Here is a 19,386-nt window from a genome sequence, read left to right on the forward strand (position 1 = left end):
TTAAGTGTATTTCTATAAAACGTGTAAATAAAAATTGGGAAAATAATGCATTTAGCTAAAAACAATGAGTTAATGAAAGGTGTACATTCTTTTAAAATAAATGGACAGTTTGAAAAAAAAAATATTTTAAGCTTAATAATTGATACAAATTCTTTATTTGGTGAAAGTTCTTCACTTACTAATCAAAAACATTTAAATTCCTATTGATTCTACTATAATTCAGGGCACATGCTTTGCGTCTATTTAATACCTTGATTTTTTGTTTACCATTGGTTTTGACTACAATACATTATTTAAAACATAATGAACATTAATTTTCTATGACCCCAAAGTGCGGTCGTTTGCCTGATGTTAAAAAATGTATATGTACCTGTCTAACGCACTTTGGGGTCGAAATTGGACCCTAAAGTGCGTAACGCACTCTGGGGTCGGACCCCAAAGTACGTAACGCACTTTGGGGTCGGACCCCAAAGTGCGTTTGACCCCAAAGTGCGGTGTTACATAGCTCCATAGTATACCGACCAAGTCTATCGTATCACAAAATACTTTCAAGCCTTTTAGATGCACATTTTATTTTTTTAAACAAAGAGAACTAGATGTATATTAACAAAAAACTTGCTATCTTTTTTAAAAATGCCCAGTTACTAGATCTTAGTTTAAAGTTGATTGGTCTACAATTGGCATGTATTCTTTATAAGTAGATATATTTCAGATATTGATAAAACCAACACAAATACTAAATTATATATTGTATTAATTAAGGACTTACCATTATAGACCAATTCACTTTAATCAGTTTTCTGCTAATTCAATAACAGATCTATATGCTGAAAACAGTTCTATTGCTATATATTGATCTGATTTAATCGGTTACTATTATAAAGTAAAATTAAACTGTCTATTTTTAGTGTACGGGCGAGGCGGAATATACCGATGATTTGCCGGCGTATCCCGGACAACTTCACGCAGCGTTTGTGACAAGCACGCAAGCTAACGCTACAGTACAATCAATCGACACAGCCGATGCATTAGTAAGTAATTAATATACTATTATATTGTTATATAATATCTAAATCATAATCGTTTAATCTACGTTATCAATTTTTCTTTATGAGGAAATGACGTTAAAATAAAATGTATGTTATATAAAAGTAAAATGAACATGCTCATTTTGTAATGAAAGAGTTAGTAATAACAATATACGCCCCAATAATATACGCTATAAATTATCAGACTAAAATTCACATACAGCTGTTTTCCCTCAAAGATTTGTTATTAAAAAAATAGATAAATAAAAAAAATTAAAATGATAATATAGATATTGCTTAGAGCGCATGTATTCCTATCAAATGAAGAGTTATTTGCTAATTTTATGGCATATTACCTAATGAAATGATGAAATTTGCGAGATTATTGATGTACAAATAGTTTACTTGTATATTCTTCGATTTCAGAAAATTCCAGGTGTTGTGAAAGTGTTGACATCGTTTGATATTCCCCAAGATGCCGAAAATGACATTCAGCCTCCTCTATCAATATCAAACGAGACCGAACCCGAAGAGGTAATTTTTATATTCTATCACGCTTCACATTGTTCCCCATTCAAACAGATATGAGCTGCGCCATGACAAAACCAACATAATGGGTTTGCGACCAGCATGGATCCAGACCAGCCTGCGCATCCGCACAGTCTGGTCAGAATCCATGCTGTTCGCTTACCAACCCTGTTACAAGTAGAGAAACTGATAGCGAACAGCATAGATCCTGATCAGACTGCGCGGATGCGCAGGCTGGTCTGGATCCATGCTGGTCGCAAACGCACTATGTTGGTTTTGTCATGACGTGGCTCATATGGCCGTCAAGTGCATTATTACACGATTTATGAACAGCACAAAAAAACCCATCAAATATGATGCCAATAAACCAAATGACGTCTGGAAAATTACTTCTACGCTTTATGTAGTTCAGCATATTTTATCAATTCTCTTTTTATAAGCATGTATATTCATCTTTCTTGCTTTGTAGTATAATAATGCATGTTTTATCGTTCATTTTTTTTGTTATAATCACTCAGGCTTAATAAACCAAAGTTAAGGCGCGCGGCTTTTCTACATTGTGATGGGACTTACTTCATTCCTTTAACGACTTGATTGTAACAATTTAATCAATATGAGCAAATTACCTACGACGACTTCAAGTTTTGTCTCATTCGTTTCATTTCTCAATATAAATATGTTGCCTACATTTTGGTATTATGTTTATGATAAATAATCAAGATCTATACAGTATAACTAAATACGTCCGCTATTCTTTCAGTTGTTCTCTAGCGGGAAAGTAATGTATTATGGGCAGTCGCTGGCACTAGTAGTTGCAGGTATGTACCAAACATATCATTCATCAACGTTTATATCAATTTTCTTATGAAATATAATTATAATTATTTTTTTTTTTGTCAAAAACTTTTGCTGTAAAATCTTTAAAGAAACATTATTGCGGAAGAGTTTTTGAACATTCAAGTGTGCCATCATATAACCACGTTTTTTCGTTTCAAAATGTTGCTTCACAGTAAATGAGCTGTTACCACGTTTCAACCCTTTCCCAGTTTCTTTTTACTAGTATTTGTTTTCACAAATTGACAACTATAATTATATACCTACCTGTAAGGGAATAACTTTCGAGATCTTAAAAATTTATCAGTGTACAAGAAACGCTTTTGAACGAAGGATATTAAGTCTTTTTCAAGCCTTGATTTGTAAAGGTATAATTATCAACAATTAATGTGTCATTAATATTTTATTATGTAAATCTAAGCTATTTTCATTTCACGTGTTTTAAGAATCGCAAGCGATAGCCGAGGAGGGAGCAGCCGCTGTAAAAGTTACTTACAACAATATAAAAACACCAGTTCTTACCATAGACGATGCCATAGCCGCTAACACTTACTTCAAGAAACCTCTTCCAGACATTACCATTGGACACCCTGACCGTATGTACATTTGAAGTTAATAAAAACTTGTTTTAATGTTGGGGCAAAACATGTATTCTTGCATCTGTACATTGTAAAATGGCCTCTCTAATACTATTCTGTATTTTAGTAATAAAAACACACAAGCACGCGCACACACAAAACCTGCCGAGTTTGATCAAAGGGTAGAGCAAGTATTAGCAATCCAGGGGTTTTCGTTTCAATCCTTGGGCGATGAGAAATTTCTGTAACACATCTGATCTTAGACATTTAGTCTAACTGATCCTCTGTCTCTAAAATTATTTAGAAATCATAGGATCATTAGTCGGTCACATGTGGAGAAATTTTATATTACTGGTTAGTTGTCAAGGAAAGCCGGTATGGTGGATTGATCGATGAGATATGACCGAAAAAATGTGTTTAAATCCGCGTAAAAACGAGAAAAACGAGGAAATAGTGTTAAAAAAATAGAGCCATAAACATGATTTTCATGGTCGATCTAGCTGCAGTAGAAAATGATTATTTAGCGTATGGTAATCTTATGTGATCTGTTTTAAAGTAACGCTTATAAATAACCTGTCATGTATATCAAAATAATACCGTCTTATTTATGAATTATATATTCATATTCTGTTTTATTTCTTGGTAAATTCAGAGGTTATCGCCGGTGCAGCACATCAGTTGAGCGGTTCATTCAGCACAGAAGAGCAGTTACATTTTCACATGGAAACACAAGTATGTGCCTATGCATTTTCAAATAGATATTATGTATACGTGCACTCATACATATTTCTAATGTATAAAGGTGATTTTTCAGTTGTTTTCCATGTTTTGTACTCTTAAATGTTCGTCAAACAAAGAACAAATGAAAACTTAATGAAAAAAAAAGAAAAAAAGGAGAGAAAGTGACAATGACCAGAGTCAAAATTTCAAATAATGGCTAGCACGTTTTTTTAAGGTAACATAAGTTTCGTTGCATAATTTGTTAGTATGCTTTTATGATAGAAATAGCGTTCAAGCAGCTTCTGTGTCGTCTGTGATAATGAACGCGCTTAGTATTTTTTCTTGTTGCCATGGCAAACAAGGGATTACTAAACGTTCAGTACCTTTAAATATTGTATTTGATTCTTGTTCAAAATAAAACAAATATTACACAAACAAGTTGTTTGTGTAACATCAAAAGAAACATTATTTTACTAAATTCTGTCTGGGGAGTGCCTTTATTAATGTAAGTTAAACTTATAGGCTGTAGCCCGAACCATTTGCTTTAATTGAAGTGTTGAGATTCTTTAAATTCTTTATTCTTTTTCTGAATAATTTGCATTCAGTTTTGTATTGAATGTACCCTTTTATATTACATGTAAAAGTTTTATAGTAAACTTTTCTGTACGGAGTTTCTATCAAAATATTGTTGGACTATAATTGAATAATCATTATATTTTTGAAGTAAATACTTTTATTATACTTCACGTATTATACTTTTTACTGCAATGTTCCCAGTGGTTGGGGTGAGTAGTCTGTATAGACTTAAGAAAACGTGATGTTCTAGTTCTCTCCCCTGGTCGCTCTGCAGAAATTGCACTGTTACCCTTAGAGACATGTTATTTTTGAGCATTGTTTAATTTGTATAATTCATAAATTAAAGTGATATTGTCCATAATAGAAGGTAATCAATATTATAAATACATAAGTATGATATTATGTTGATAGTATTTATAGTATATCGTCTGACAACAATTAAACCATGCAAGAATAATATCTGAATGTTGTAGCTATATTTCTTTTGTTTTTATCAAAAGTTGAAGGACGTATTAAAAATATGCCCGTTGTACACCAATCCACTTTAAACGATATTTTCAAAAGAACATCACTTTGTATTTCTAGATTTATTAATACTGCTGATTAAAATAATTTTGATTTGCTTTAAAAACGTTTTCAAATACCTTAAGAAAAAAAATCTGCAAAAATGCATATGATAAGTATTCCTGTACAGTGAAATCTCGACAGAGCGGCTACCGGTAGAGCAACAACCTCTGTTCAGCAATAGATTGAAAAATTTCCCCGACTTTAGATTTAACACTTAATTTTCCCTCTCTTAAGCATCACACCTTATCAACAACCACCATCTATGCCTGGTCTGCAGAGATTTTACTGTATTATATACAAATAACAACTAATATATTACAGGCCAGTGTATGTATCCCCACAGAGGATGGCCTTGACCTTGTATCAACCACACAATGGCCGGATTCTATACAACACTGTGTTAGTAGAGTGACAGGGATACAAAAAAGCGCGTGAGTATTCAAATCATAGACCTGTATTGATAGAAAAAAAAAACACCAACTGAGCGGACCGAATCTTTAACATTCGTCTAGTGTTCTGGATAGAAAAAACCTACAACATAATAATGTGTTGTTTTTTTAATCAATAATGGTAATTTGTATTGTTCTTTTTTACACTTTGTCATTTTGCCACTTTTATGACAAATAATTTCACATTCAGAGCTTCGTTGTGGTGCCGTTATATATATATATATATAAATATACGTCTTGCGATATTTAACGGTAATGTTGCGACATTTAACGGCAAGGGAAAATCATGCAACATTCTCTGTTGTATGCATCTATTTGTCAAGGCATTGAAAACTCTGACAAATAAGACTTTTTTATTCATAAATAAGGTGACTTATATAGGAAAGGACAAGATAAAAGAAATATATAGCTAACATAGATAAACAAACTTAAATATAATCAGAAGTCTGATTACATAACTGATAAATATCAGCATCATTCCAAGTATCAACGTCCAGCATTGGTTGTTATCGATACATTACGACTATCATAAACTCGTAAAAAATCGGCTTATTTCGTCAATCTTCGTATCCGCAATAGTCCTTATAATCGCCTGTATGGCCATGATTAACGCATAATATGTGTCAATTTACGCTTTCCGAAATAATATTTAAACTGGGAAGTCAATCAAATTGATACAAATCATTGAAAAAGCAAAACAAAAACAACAACAACAAAAAAACAACAACAACAAAAAACCCCAACAAAACAAAAACAAAAAAACACACAAAAAAAAACAACAAACAAAAAACAAAACAAGAAACAACAACAACAACAACAACAACAACAAAACAAACACAAACAAAAAAAATGAAGATAAGATGTTTTATATCATAGTGATTATTTATTGCAGTATAAATGTAACTGTAAGAAGACTTGGTGGAGCGTATGGCGGGAAGATAACCAGAAACAATTTTGCTGCTGCGGCGTGTGGTCTGGCCGCCAAAATCACCAACAGGTGCGCCATTAATTAATATTTATCTATTGTTTTAACATTCCTCTTACATTGCAGAAATGAAATGTCGGATAATTGAATATATTCAATATATGTATGTTGAATAAAAATTAAATTTATGTCAATTAAGACGTATATATAGTAAAAGGAATTAATAAAAATGGTATGACTGTTTTACTTGCACTGTTATGCCAATGCCACTGATGCATTTTTTCTTTGTTGTCAAATAATTGCATTAAAATCAATACAGAGTAGTAGATTTTCGTTAAATGTAATTCAATATTTAATAATACATGTATAAGTATTGCACCTATTATAGATAATTAAAAAATAATTCAATGGAATGCACTTTTCCTAGCTGCTGTCAGAAGATCACTTTTTAACAATTTTCACCAATTAGTGCTTTAAAATTTGACAAGGAGATGGAGATGGAGATGCCTTTCTGATTGTCTGGCACATCATTGTCTGTCTGTCTGTCCGTTTACCGTCTTTCTATCCGTCCGTCCCTCTGCCTGTTTACCGAATGTCTCTCTGTTTGACTACCTGGTTGTCTATATGTTTTCAACACGTATCATCAAAGTACATGTAATTTAATAGTCATTTATGGGGAAAACTATCTGTGTATTGTTCTCACTTTTGTCATTTTTTTTTATTTCAGGCCGGTAAGAATGAGACAGACGATTCAGAGTAACTACATAATGTTAGGTCGCCGGTACCCGCACAAAATAAATTACCGCGTTGGTTTTGATGACAGCGGTAAATTGCTCGGAGTTGATGTGAAGTTTTATGAAGGGCTGGGATGCCTACCTGACGAGAAATCCGCTGCTATGTTTCCAGGATCCATTGATAATGGTTTACATATTTTAGTGTTTCGAATCTTTTTTTTTATCTGTTTTTATTTGTTTTTTTATAAATGAATAAACGCGGAATTATACGATTTTTGTTCGTGATAATATGATTCAAAAATCATTTTTTTATAACAAACATTTTATTAAAGGAACTCCACCGAGGCCCAAATATCTAAAAAAAAAAAAACATAGAAAAAATAAATTCTTGAATAAATCAACAGTAGCGGAATATCAGAAATGCATACAAAAGATAATAAAGAAATATACACAAAAATAAAGTAAACATCGTAATTGTTCTATTTTTAGCTATATTGGAGTAAATAGCGTTGCAACGCTTTTTCAGTTATGGGTCACTTTTCTTAATTGAATTGATTATGATAGAAAAATGTGAGCGAATGATTTGAAATTTTGTTTAAAAGTTATTAGGCAAGACCTACATCAAACAGAACATTTAAATCAAAAATTATTTCCAGTCCCGTTATGTCAAAAAACCTCAGCGGAGACCCTTTAACATTGATTGATAATGATAACAGTTATTATTACCTGATATCTTATATAAATGTAATTTGGTATTTTTAACTGTTTTCTAAAATTCTACAAACGTCAACGTTCGTGAACTGTTGACAGGTCAATAATTTCGATTGATTCCCTCGCGTGCTATGGCTGGCGTCATTGACGTCATAGAGAATTTCCAGTGGAAGCGTCAGTCAATCATGATCATAAACCAGACGTGACGTAACATAGTTATAGTATTAAGTTTAATTATTAACATATGTGCAAAACTATTTTCTTGTTCCTTTTTTCTTCCGCAAGTACTGTTAAAACAGTAATTGATCAGGTAATAAAACAGTTATTTCATATGTGATTTGGGAACAGTCAAACAGTTGTCACTCAGTGTACAGTAAGGGAAAGTGTTTTGAACTGTAACCCTCGGCCTACGGTCTTGTGCAACAGTTCAAAACACTACCCCCTCCACCTCGGGCCAAAAATTTGACTGTTCCCAAATCGCATATGAAATAACTGTATACTATTTCATCTTTGTATTACATTCTATTGATTCCGCTGACGTTTTACACATATGTGTATACACGTCAACGACGTCGTTTATTTTTAAATGTTTGTCTTTGATTGATTTGCGATTTGAACTCCTAAATTTTCTAGAGCAAGTTATATATTTATGTATATGAACAACAGAAAATAATAACTAATCTATCTGTAACTTTAATAATGGCGCTTAAAATTTTTTCGGAACAAAACTGAATTCATGCATGATTTTATATACATGTATATATATTTCTTGGAGATATTTAGTTCTGTTTTATATTGTTCTCCGGTTTCAGCAAATGAAACAGTTTCATAATACTTTACATTTATATCAATGGGTATCTTTTTTCAAAATCTACAATTTATTTTATTGAAAAAAATGTTTCAAAATATTTTCTTATTTTTCTACAGTAATTAGAGCGTATTAATTTTTTTAATTAAAGCTTATTATTGTCCCAACTGGAAGATGAGTATGGAAGCTATGCGGATGAATACAGCTATGCACACATCAACAAGAGCCCCTGGTATGTAATTCGGTTACATTATATTGACTGCAAAACTTGTAAAGACTTGACATGTTAAGTCTGTATAGCGGTTTATCCTGCTTTTTATTTGTGAGAGTCCATTTGAAGTATTTATTAAGGGATTTCAATATCAAAATACAAAAATGAGTTACAAATCAGTATAAAGTCTGGTAGGGCTGACCAGGCTCTATAGACCTTTTTACAGTACGATTGTTCCATAGCAACGTATGTTGCATTTCGCGCATGCGCATTCTGCAAAGGGCAAAAGCATAATAACGATAGCATACATTTAGCACACTTAAAGTCTTTGAAAGGCGTGATTTCAAGTTATGTCACCCAGAAAAAAAGAATTTTTGGGATGAATTAAAGCGGTAAGTACTTAAAACGTGAATTGATATTCATAACAAATATACAAAATTAGCGGGTCCTCTGTTCAAGGCATCATTAGGTGACTTTTTCATCAGTAATTTAAATTAAAACAGCAGGGTGTTAAATATCACATTTTATTACCCATGTATAACATAATATTACACAATTGGTATTCCTTTGAAAGTGGATTGGCAAGGTGGTAAGTGTCAAACAGATTGACACGTGACCGGTTGTTATTTGCCAGCTACTAACAATATTATTCAACAGAGTCGTAAAAGTACCATGACATAGTTAATTACTTAAAATTATGTAAATAGTTAATCGTAATTTAAGCAATTTTTATTTATACCAATCTCATCAATGTTTATTGATTTTGTGAAGTGACAAATAGTGTACGTGACGTTACGTTACGTTACGTTACGTTATGTTATGTTATTCCACCACCCATCACGTGTTCCGACTTTTTTCCTTCAGAATGATATTTAACATCGATTTTAAATGTTATTAAAATTTATATAAAAATGTTATATATTATATGTAATAATTTTTTTTGATATGGACGTTTTCAACAACAATTAAATTGACTTCTTTATTTGCATATATAATATTTCCACATATTTTTACAACAATAATCTCAATGTCAGGTCAGTGATCGTAAGGGGGAATTCTTCAACAATCGTCTTTTCCGTGCTTTTTTGGGCAATCTTGGCCACAAAGCTTTAAAGGCATCTTTTCTATGTCTGTTAAAAGCTATTATATATGATTTTCTAACTTTTACCTTAAACAAACTCGGAATTGTCTATGAATTTCTACTTCATTTCTATATAAGACATGGCTCTTTTTGCCCTACGCAAGTTGCGCATGCGCAAAAAATAATACGACTTCCGGTCATTTTTTCAAAGCAACGTACCGCATCGTAAAAAGGTCTATACCGGTGCCAAAGGCTAACCACATCATTTGGTTGCAGCAAGTTATCTCTATCAAACCGAGTCTGCAATTTTTACATCATATTAAGGTTTTCATTACCTCCTGTGGATCACACATTTTCACCCCTTTTCAGAATTGAATACGGAACACCGGTGTGGCGTGATTTTTTTTAGACACGTGAGGAACGTAAGATTTACATTTTTACGGGTCTGACGAATTCCATGCTACACCAGTTCTGCTAAATCCAGAAAACTGTCTTCTAGGTTTTATCACAAAGGCCCTTCATCTATCCAAGATCTTTAAACATCTTCAAAATTGATTCTTTTTATCTTCTTTAATTTCCTGTACTAAATTTTAATTAATTTTTATTTTTATAAATGTAAGGTTGTTTATATTTTACAATAGTGACGACACCATGCGTATTTATGATTGAGCATATTATGGAAAGAATTGCTAGGTCACTCAACAAAGATCCTGCAACTGTTAAACAACTTAACTTCTATAGAGAAGGACAGGTACTTTATTTTGTCCTGAATTTTATTTTGACTTTTAAAACTTGCTATGTATCACTTTTGTTGCATTTACATACACCTTTGGAATTGTCTTTATTGTGGAATTGACTTTGTAAGTGAAAATGAGGACGAGATCAAACGGTATTTGACCTCCTTTTGAAGAGGTATAAATCAGATGCATATAATTGTAAATCATCAAAAACACCTGCTTTATTCAAAAGATATAGTATCATTATCAATATTCACGTTCATTTTTAATGTCAAACTGCTTTTTTTCTTTTAATTGCATTATATTACTCTACATTACTTTTTATGTACTCTATTGTTAAGAGTCAGGCATAACGAGAGGGAAAAACCAGCAGCACTTTTAAAATAAGAGAAATAATGTTATACAAAAAATACCAACAAAATAATGATAATGTTGAAATATATCATGAAATCCACAAGCTGATAATCAATTTAATAACGCACACTATTGGTTTAAGCAAACCATGCTTTCGGCATGAAAACGTTTTTGCGGCAACTGTACCTGTTTATATTTGACATATTGTTTTCTGTAGTATACTCCGGTTGGTTCTGTTCTGACTCATTGTAATATGAGTGCTGTTATGTCAGAACTGATGACGTCAGCTCAAGTGCAGACGAGACAGTCTTTGTTTACATTCTTTAACAAGGTAAGTGTTTTAATCAAACGTAATTCCATGCTCCCGCCATTTTTGAGTGGGGGCGGGGTTCGGAGAGGGAGTGCATATTGTCCACCAATAACCCTAGAATGTTGTCCGTCTATAGACAGGTTTGTGTAGCGTGTAATTCCAAAAGGATAACAGCCAAAGCCATGAAACTTTCTAAGGATACCAGTTATTATGCGCATTTACGCACGTACCAAGGTAATTTGTCGCAAAGATATAGGAGATCGATAAAGTAGCGTATTTGGTCTTTTGTCCCTAAAACAGCTATGCTTTAATGCACTTATAATTGTACTGGTGTTTTGTAGCAAGAAAGTGAAATGTTTGGCATCCATGTCCAGTGGACACATTCATAGTTCATATTCTAATAGAATATCATAATTATAATGTTTTGTGATCAAAGACTTCTACTACTATAAATATGCTAGTAGTCGCTGCATATTATGGAGCGATTGCGTGGCCTAGTGGTCAAGGCGTCGGACTAGTTATCTAATGATTGCTGGCCGCGTGGGTGTTTAAACCCCGTAGAAGTAAGCCGTTGTTTTCGTGAGCAAGAATTTTTATACTCCTAGTTTGGTACTGGTTGGTTCTAGGAACGGATTCAAGAATGTTTCAATAAACTTATAGCTTCCAATACAATGGAAATAAAATGAATAAGTATCGACTAAACTTCTAGCATATTCAATATTTTCATTATTTGGAAAGTTTGGAATAGGTTTTCCACCATATTGTCTTATCAATATTGTTATAAATAACATTTATCTCCAAGCCTACATTGTAACTATATTGTTATCTATTTTTGCTAATCGACTTTTCTTTAATTAGGATAATCGCTGGAAGAAAAAGTCTTTAGCCGTGGTTCCGGTAAAGTTTGGACTAAGCACTGTTTATAGCATGTATACTGTAAACGTAGCCATTCACAGCAAGGACGGGTCTGTGTCTGTAAGCCACGGAGCTGTGGAAATAGGACAGGGATTGAATACAAAGGTAAACTAGAATCAGTTTTTTTCAATATGAAGAAATACCTTTAATTTCAGTCTTTAGAAGAAGAAAAAACTTAACATAAAGACATACATGGTTATAAAATGGAGAATTTAGTAAACACCCACAGAGAATTTGTTGATTAAGAATTAAACTTTAATATGTAATATTAACATGGATTGTATAAAGACTTTATAATTATACCATCATTTGACTTTCAAAAAAAAAAAAAAAAAAAAAAGGACTGTTTCAATTAAAAAAAATCCGACCTGTGAAATTATAGTTTGTAAGCAACACTTTAACATCATAGCTCAATATGTAAGAATTTTATTACGCAGGTGGCGCAAGTTGTTGCTTATGAGTTAGGAATACCTGTAACTAAGGTAACAATTAAAGCAACCCAGTCGGTATTTAGCGACAATAATACACCAACAGGAGGCAGTGTGACAAGTGGAGAAATTTGCAAGGTTAGTGTCGTGTGAAAAAAATAATTCGACTAGATTAATAAAAAATCGTTTTAAAATCAAATGAGGACTATCTTGAACGATTTTGTAAAATCAAAATTAAACCTTAAAATTATATGTTTTGTGAATGTATTATGTCAAAAGTTGAGTCTTGATTAGTTTCCAGCCCATACTAAATGCTTGACTGTGATATAAATGGACTTATCCTTTAATATTGTGGTGAAATCAGACCACTATTCGCGAGCACTGTAGTTAGAAAATAAAAACAAAAAACAGGTGTTTATAGTGTTTTATTACTTCCCTGTCTCTTGAGTAATATATCAATTTCTGCTTTGTTACCTCCGTGCTTTTTGAGTAATATACCACTATCTGTTCTGTTACTTCCGTGCCTTTTGAGTTATGTATCAATTTCTGTTTTGTTACTTCTCTGCCTTTTGAGTAAGATATATTAATTTCTGTTTTGTTACTTTCCTGCCCTTTGAGTCGTATATCAATTTCTGTTTTGTTACTTCCCTCTATTTTGAGTAATATATCAATTTCTGTTTTCTTACCTTCTTGCTTTTTGAGCCATGTACCTATTTACTACCATATTGTCAAAGGTGTGAACTAGGCACTCCTGTATTTCTACCTTTTTTATTGAAGGGGGCAATTAATTGCTGTCAAGTGCTCATTAACAACATGAAGCCCGTAAAAGACAAGATGGTGGACCCGAAATGGGAAGACCTTGCCGAGAAATGTTACCAAGAAAATGTCGTTCTTAACTCTAGATTCAAGTAGGTACCTTAGTAAGATTATAATCATTATCCGGGTGATAATTATAAAATAATCTTTTCAGCGATAAGTTCGAAAGTAAATTAGGATAGCCTTTCTTTATCAAGTCATTTTTTGTTCGGTTATAACTCTCCCCGGCAAATAAAATGTCATACGGTGTATTTTAAGCTTTACAGTTGGAGGTACACATGAGGTACCCATCCCTGCATTATTTAGGCAAGAGCGGACACCTAAGCTGAGTAGTATATTGGACCGACGTTTCGAAAGCTGGCTTGATAGCAAATATTGCATGACAGAATCCACAGACGACCCTGGGTGGATTCGAGCCAACTGAGGTGAAGGACAAGTGAACGGTCATATATAGCCGGTCACGGACGCCCCTCATTGTGTCGACATATACGACATCTATAAGTAAACTCTTGCCTGGCAGTAGTTGCATAGACACACAAAACATGTTGAACTACACATGTCTTCTCATTAACCTCTATTCTGAGTCATATTTGTCCAAATATCTGTATTACTGTGTTAAATATATCTGATTGAGAACAATTAAAAATAGGGAAGAGATAAGAATTGTTCTTGTTAGAATTGTTTTCACCATTATAGTGTGGCCGGTGTCCATCCAACGAAGCCTGGGGATGAGATTTATCATTATTATTCATACGGTGCTGCCTGTACCGAGGTGGAGCTAGATGTGCTGACCGGAGAGTACCAAATCAATAGAGTGGATATAGTCTATGATTGTGGTGAAAGGTGGGGTTGTTTTTTTTCCTAAACTCTGATGGTATAATTGTATATTTTACATTGATTGAATAATTGATATATTGATTGGTTGATTATTGGTTTTAGATTTTACATACATCACACAGTTAAAAACATTTTCTCTGACTTTAATTAAAGTTTTTTTTATTAAATAGTGCGACATAGAAAAATATAATGATACGTATATATGATAGTTTAAAGGAAAATGTATGTTATTTTAAAACGTGTAATTTTGTTTAGTTTTGTGTAATGATTACCGAATTGGGTTTCCATGGCAATCGTTTATCAAATGACCTCTCGCTTAAATGTCCTAAGTGCTCTTTTCGTAAAACTTTGACATTAGAAGAAAGCAATAAGTAGAACCTGAAAGGAACAATTTGCATTTCTCGACAATTTCTACACAACATATCATATATCTGTATGATGTTTGCATTATGTTTATTTCATATATATCATGCTATATTTTTGTATATTTTACAACAAATAGTTTGAACCCAGCAGTTGATATAGGCCAGGTGGAAGGAGCATTTGTGATGGGTCTAGGTTACAGCCTTACAGAAGAGGTGGCGTACGATCCACAGACCGGCAGGATGATGAATAATGATACATGGGTAAATTGTGTTTCATAATTATTCGATGATTAGTAATTAGAAAAGTAATAAAAATTTAGTACATTCTCCGTGTCCTTTTGAAGCAATTTCTCATTTTTTTAAATTTCATATAAAAACATATTTTAAATCTCAAAAATATTGCAATGGGTTATAGTTAAGGAAATACGCAGCAATCAAATCTTTGGCAGATTCATTTGATCTTTACAAATATTTGCTTTAATAGTATATACAAAGCTTAAATGATGAGTAACCAACGTGCCGATACTATAAACACTCATGGAATCTTTCTACACGAACTTAACAATATGAAACTATACCTGGTCCATAAGAAATATAATTCTCATTTAATTAAACACTTTACAACAAACTTTTTAATATTGTCAGACATGTTAAAAGATACTTATTTTGAGTAAAATTATGTTATAATAGTTTATTACATCTATGTATACCTTTTCCTAAATTGTAATTCTTATATAATATCATACATGTAATTGTTATGTTAAATGCACTAACTGTACAAGTATTATATGCAAATGTTCTTAAAGTTTTTAAGTAAAAGATAAAAAAAAATACGTGCACCAACACAGTGTACGTCATATGGCGACTTTCCAGCTTATTACTGGAGGAAGACCTCAGTGTGTCCGCATGTGAATTATCTCTGGCATGGACAGGCATCTGAGTAGAACCACCGAGGTGCCGGTCCGTGCCTGAAATAATGCACGAAAGGGCACCTGAGGTCTTCCTACACCATTAAAGCTTGAATGTCGCCATATGTCGTACACTGTGTTGGTGCGACGTAAAACACAATCGAAAAAATGGCAACAAAATACCACAGTAACAAAAGAAATTTGCCATTTATATTGTATTTTATTTTTATATATTAGTTTTATCGTTGTTTTATACATCTGATTAACTTTCACTATTTCAGGGTTATCATCCACCTACGAACAAAGACATTCCAATAGACTTCAGAATCAGCCTGTTGAAAAATGCACCAAATCCGTCCGGTGTACTCCGTTCAAAAGGTAAATCAAGACCAACACATATGAAGAACTTTTTTTTTATTTTTTAGACTTGTTCAGTACCTTATACATCCTTTGTGCTTTTCACTTAACCTTTTCACCAGTTTTTGCAAAACGAGTTGTTGTTTTTTTGACATAAGAATGATATTTTTTATACACCGGTTTATGTCAATTAAAATATTACAGCATACTATATTTTTTTGGACAAATAATAAAACTGATAAATCATATTTCAGCAAGTGGCGAGCCTCCATTGAACGCGAGTTGTTCTGCGTTCTTTGCTCTAAGGAATTGTATAGAGGAAGCCAGAAAAGACGCTGGACAAACCGGAGAATTTGACTTCCGTTTGTATCTTTTTTTTATACATTTTTATAGTTGATCTTTCTGTTGCCTACCAGTTTGTAATATATGTGGCCGGTTGCTTGCAGTTACAACTACCGTCCAAGATCAGGCCCATTTAAAGCAAGTTTGCAATATTTAAAACAAAATTTGTACCGTGTTAGTCTATCTTCTCGCTTTGTTTTGAATTGTGGCTGTTTTCAAGAAACAATAATGTTCAAGTATTGTTTAAATCCTTATACTATAGATTTCATCCATTTAATCTGGAACAGTGCATTTGAATTACAAGAGATTTTATTTTTTTAACAAAATTTAAAAAAAGTTGAGCTTCTAACGGATGCAAAGTTATTTCACAACTCTTTGAAGCAGTATACCTCCAGATTCATGCTAATTTTGATGAAAAATTTGAAAATGCATTTAAAAGTAAAATATTGGGAATTGAACCACAAAAGTAATTTACACATTGTACACAGCACTTACAATTCACGTTGATTTCCAATATTTTATTTAAATATGCTAAAATAGCTCTAAACTGCGTTAGTCACGAAGCAGAAATATGGTGATAATTACTGCAAAATTTGTCATATAAGGCATATAAGATGTACGTAATTACTTTTATTAATCATTTTACTTTACTTAAAATCTTAGTATTTCTGAAGTGTGATTTTCTTGAAAAATTGTACATAGTGTAGGCATACAGCTTTAAATAAAATCTGGGGAAAATATCCCTTAAAGAAAATATATTGTGAAACATACTTCAGTGTGTATTTTGCTGGTTCATTTATTTAATAGATTTTCCCCTGACTTTTCAGAACCACCTGCGACGATTGAAAAGGTCCAGCTGGCGTGCTTGGTCGATCCATCGCAATTTAGTATATAATCTTTAATATGAACAATGGACAGTGATAACAACAGTTTACGAAAATAACACAGAAATATGGTAATATAGCGAAATACGGTACAAAAGCGTGCATTTCCAATTTGCAGTAACCACAAATTTGTACGTGTTATAAGTGACATACACATATGTAAAAATACATGTTTATTAAAGATTGATTAAATCAAGTGTTATAATATCCAATAAATTATTTGAAGACACTTATTATCGTTATCATGTTGTGTTTTGTATAATCATTAGAACGTGACATGTAAAATGTTTTTATATTTAACTGCATGACAAAAGTTTATGTACAAATGTTTAATAAATGTATGTTCTGTTCTAAAATTGATGCGGACCAATAAGATATTTTGGAAACGTTGAACATGAGTTTTTTTTATATCGTTTTGTAGTTAGTGTGTAAATCGATAGCATATTATACATACAGACAAAAAAATATTCAAGAATGTTGAAATGTGTATACATGTATTAGTGAAATATAAAATTTCATGGTTAATTAACGAGTATATTAATTTGATAATCTGCTAATTGTCAGATATATGTGTGACATAAAAAGCAATTATTATAAAAATGATCAATAACATTTTTTTTCAATTTAATTTTTTTTTATAATTGATATACTGATTACATTTGTATGTACATATACATAGGTCTATGTTTATCTACATTGAAAGTATTACAAACAATTATAATGTAGAAATAGCTTTATAAATGATATTGTTAAAGTTTCTTGATTGGAGAGTTATATCTATTTTACTTGGAATTGTAAACATTGAACCTAGTATTTGAAATAAGTTTACGTATCTGAAGAAATACAATAAATTGTTGATAATTACATATTTGAAGATGTTTTGTTTAATTAAAAACCCGTTTCTACCTTTAATCAAAATGTTATAAATAAAAAAAGCTCTAATTACCCCCTTAACATCAGCTTGATATAGTTTCCGAAGGGAATCACAAATAGAATTGAAATATATTTTATGCTGAGATTATTTTACTGTTTAGTGTTTCAATGTCGGAGTTTGAAAATGTCAGCTAACTCCAGCACACACGCCGCCACTCAGAAATCGCTACGGTCTTTAAGTGGTTAAATAAAGTGTAGTTTAATACTTAGTTGTATGGTATTAATCAAGTGCCCCTACAGAGGGGCGCCTGATGTCTTCCTCGAACAGAAAAGCTGAAAATTCGCTATATAATATTTACTGTGAAACAGAAAAGTAAGGAATTAAGGCTGTTAAAAAAGGGAAAAATATATGTTAAAATTCACTGATAATATAGATCAATTTTTTTTCTGTAAATATATTAACCTGTTTAAAAATTATTATCCAGTTTGGAAGGATTTTTGTCCTGAACATTCTTAAGTACTTAAAGTATCTATGTAAATCAAACCAATGCAAATGAAATCAATGCATATCAAATTATCTTAATCAACTCAAATCAATGCAAATCAGTTTGATTTAATCAAATCAAATCAATACAAAATAAAGTGCTTTTCTTTTGATTACTACTTTAGACATAAAATATAGGTGTTACAATATGAGATAAAAATTTGAAATAATTGTTGTATATAATTGTGACTGTTGTTCTTTTTTCGTCGCCCCCTCTCCCCCCATATGGGACTCAGTTTCATTCTTAAATTCCACTGTTGATCAGACTTGCAGCTGGATAAATTTGAGAGTGTGGCCCTACGGAGGACAATTAATAGTAAATGATTTATATCATAAATCTCTTAGAGATGGGGCCCCACGGAGTACAAATACTAAATGATTCATATTATAAAATGTCATTTGGTATTGTTTAGTGATGCTTAATATGACAAAATAGAGAAGAGGGAGCATTCGTATACAGTTCAATATAAATTCAGATATCTTTGCTGAATAAGTTGGGAAACAATATATTAAAGCAAACATTTAAGAAATAAATTTTGTGTCGTTTTTTTTTTATCTCAATATTCGATAAATTGGCCATAAAATGAAAATGACGGTCATGGATTGAATATATGAAGATTTTTTTTATGTTAAAATCAAATCGATTAATATTGGATTATTGAAAAAATAAATTCATACAATACATGAAAAAATTGTAGTGAATTGATGTTTAATGTTTTGATATACACGAATAAATACCAAATAAAGTTAACTGGACTGTTCAATCATATATTTTATTATGATAATTTTATGGTAAACTGCATGTTTTTCAAATCATATCGGTTGAATGAATAATGGTATATGACTTATATTTAACGAGGCAATATAAAAAGTTATAAACAGTCGTGATGTACATGTATCTATGCCGATAACGTTACTAGAGTGTATGCAAAGGAGCCGATGTGTATGAAATTGACTACTCCAGTT

General features: G+C 32.0%; 1 protein-coding gene across 1 annotated transcript in view; it reads left to right on the plus strand.

The window, feature by feature from the left end:
• The window catches only part of LOC132715800 (xanthine dehydrogenase-like), a gene marked incomplete at its 5' end in the record, with an annotated part of 33,435 nt that extends 15,564 nt beyond the window's left edge, over positions 1-17,871 (plus strand). The window contains 19 exon segments of the mRNA XM_060698867.1: positions 909-1,031; positions 1,455-1,562; positions 2,317-2,374; positions 2,837-2,986; positions 3,621-3,700; positions 5,153-5,262; positions 6,173-6,277; positions 6,933-7,126; positions 8,610-8,690; positions 10,392-10,501; positions 11,059-11,172; positions 12,010-12,171; positions 12,504-12,632; positions 13,272-13,402; positions 14,007-14,153; positions 14,650-14,773; positions 15,702-15,798; positions 16,032-16,139; positions 16,947-17,871. Coding sequence (XP_060554850.1) covers positions 909-1,031; positions 1,455-1,562; positions 2,317-2,374; positions 2,837-2,986; positions 3,621-3,700; positions 5,153-5,262; positions 6,173-6,277; positions 6,933-7,126; positions 8,610-8,690; positions 10,392-10,501; positions 11,059-11,172; positions 12,010-12,171; positions 12,504-12,632; positions 13,272-13,402; positions 14,007-14,153; positions 14,650-14,773; positions 15,702-15,798; positions 16,032-16,139; positions 16,947-17,014 — 2,199 coding nt within the window.
• Positions 17,872-19,386: the final 1,515 nt, after the last annotated feature.

The sequence above is a fragment of the Ruditapes philippinarum genome, unplaced genomic scaffold (genome assembly GCF_026571515.1).
Source record: "Ruditapes philippinarum isolate M1 unplaced genomic scaffold, ASM2657151v2 ctg8925_1_1_1_1, whole genome shotgun sequence".
NCBI classification, from domain to species: Eukaryota; Metazoa; Mollusca; class Bivalvia; order Venerida; family Veneridae; genus Ruditapes; species Ruditapes philippinarum.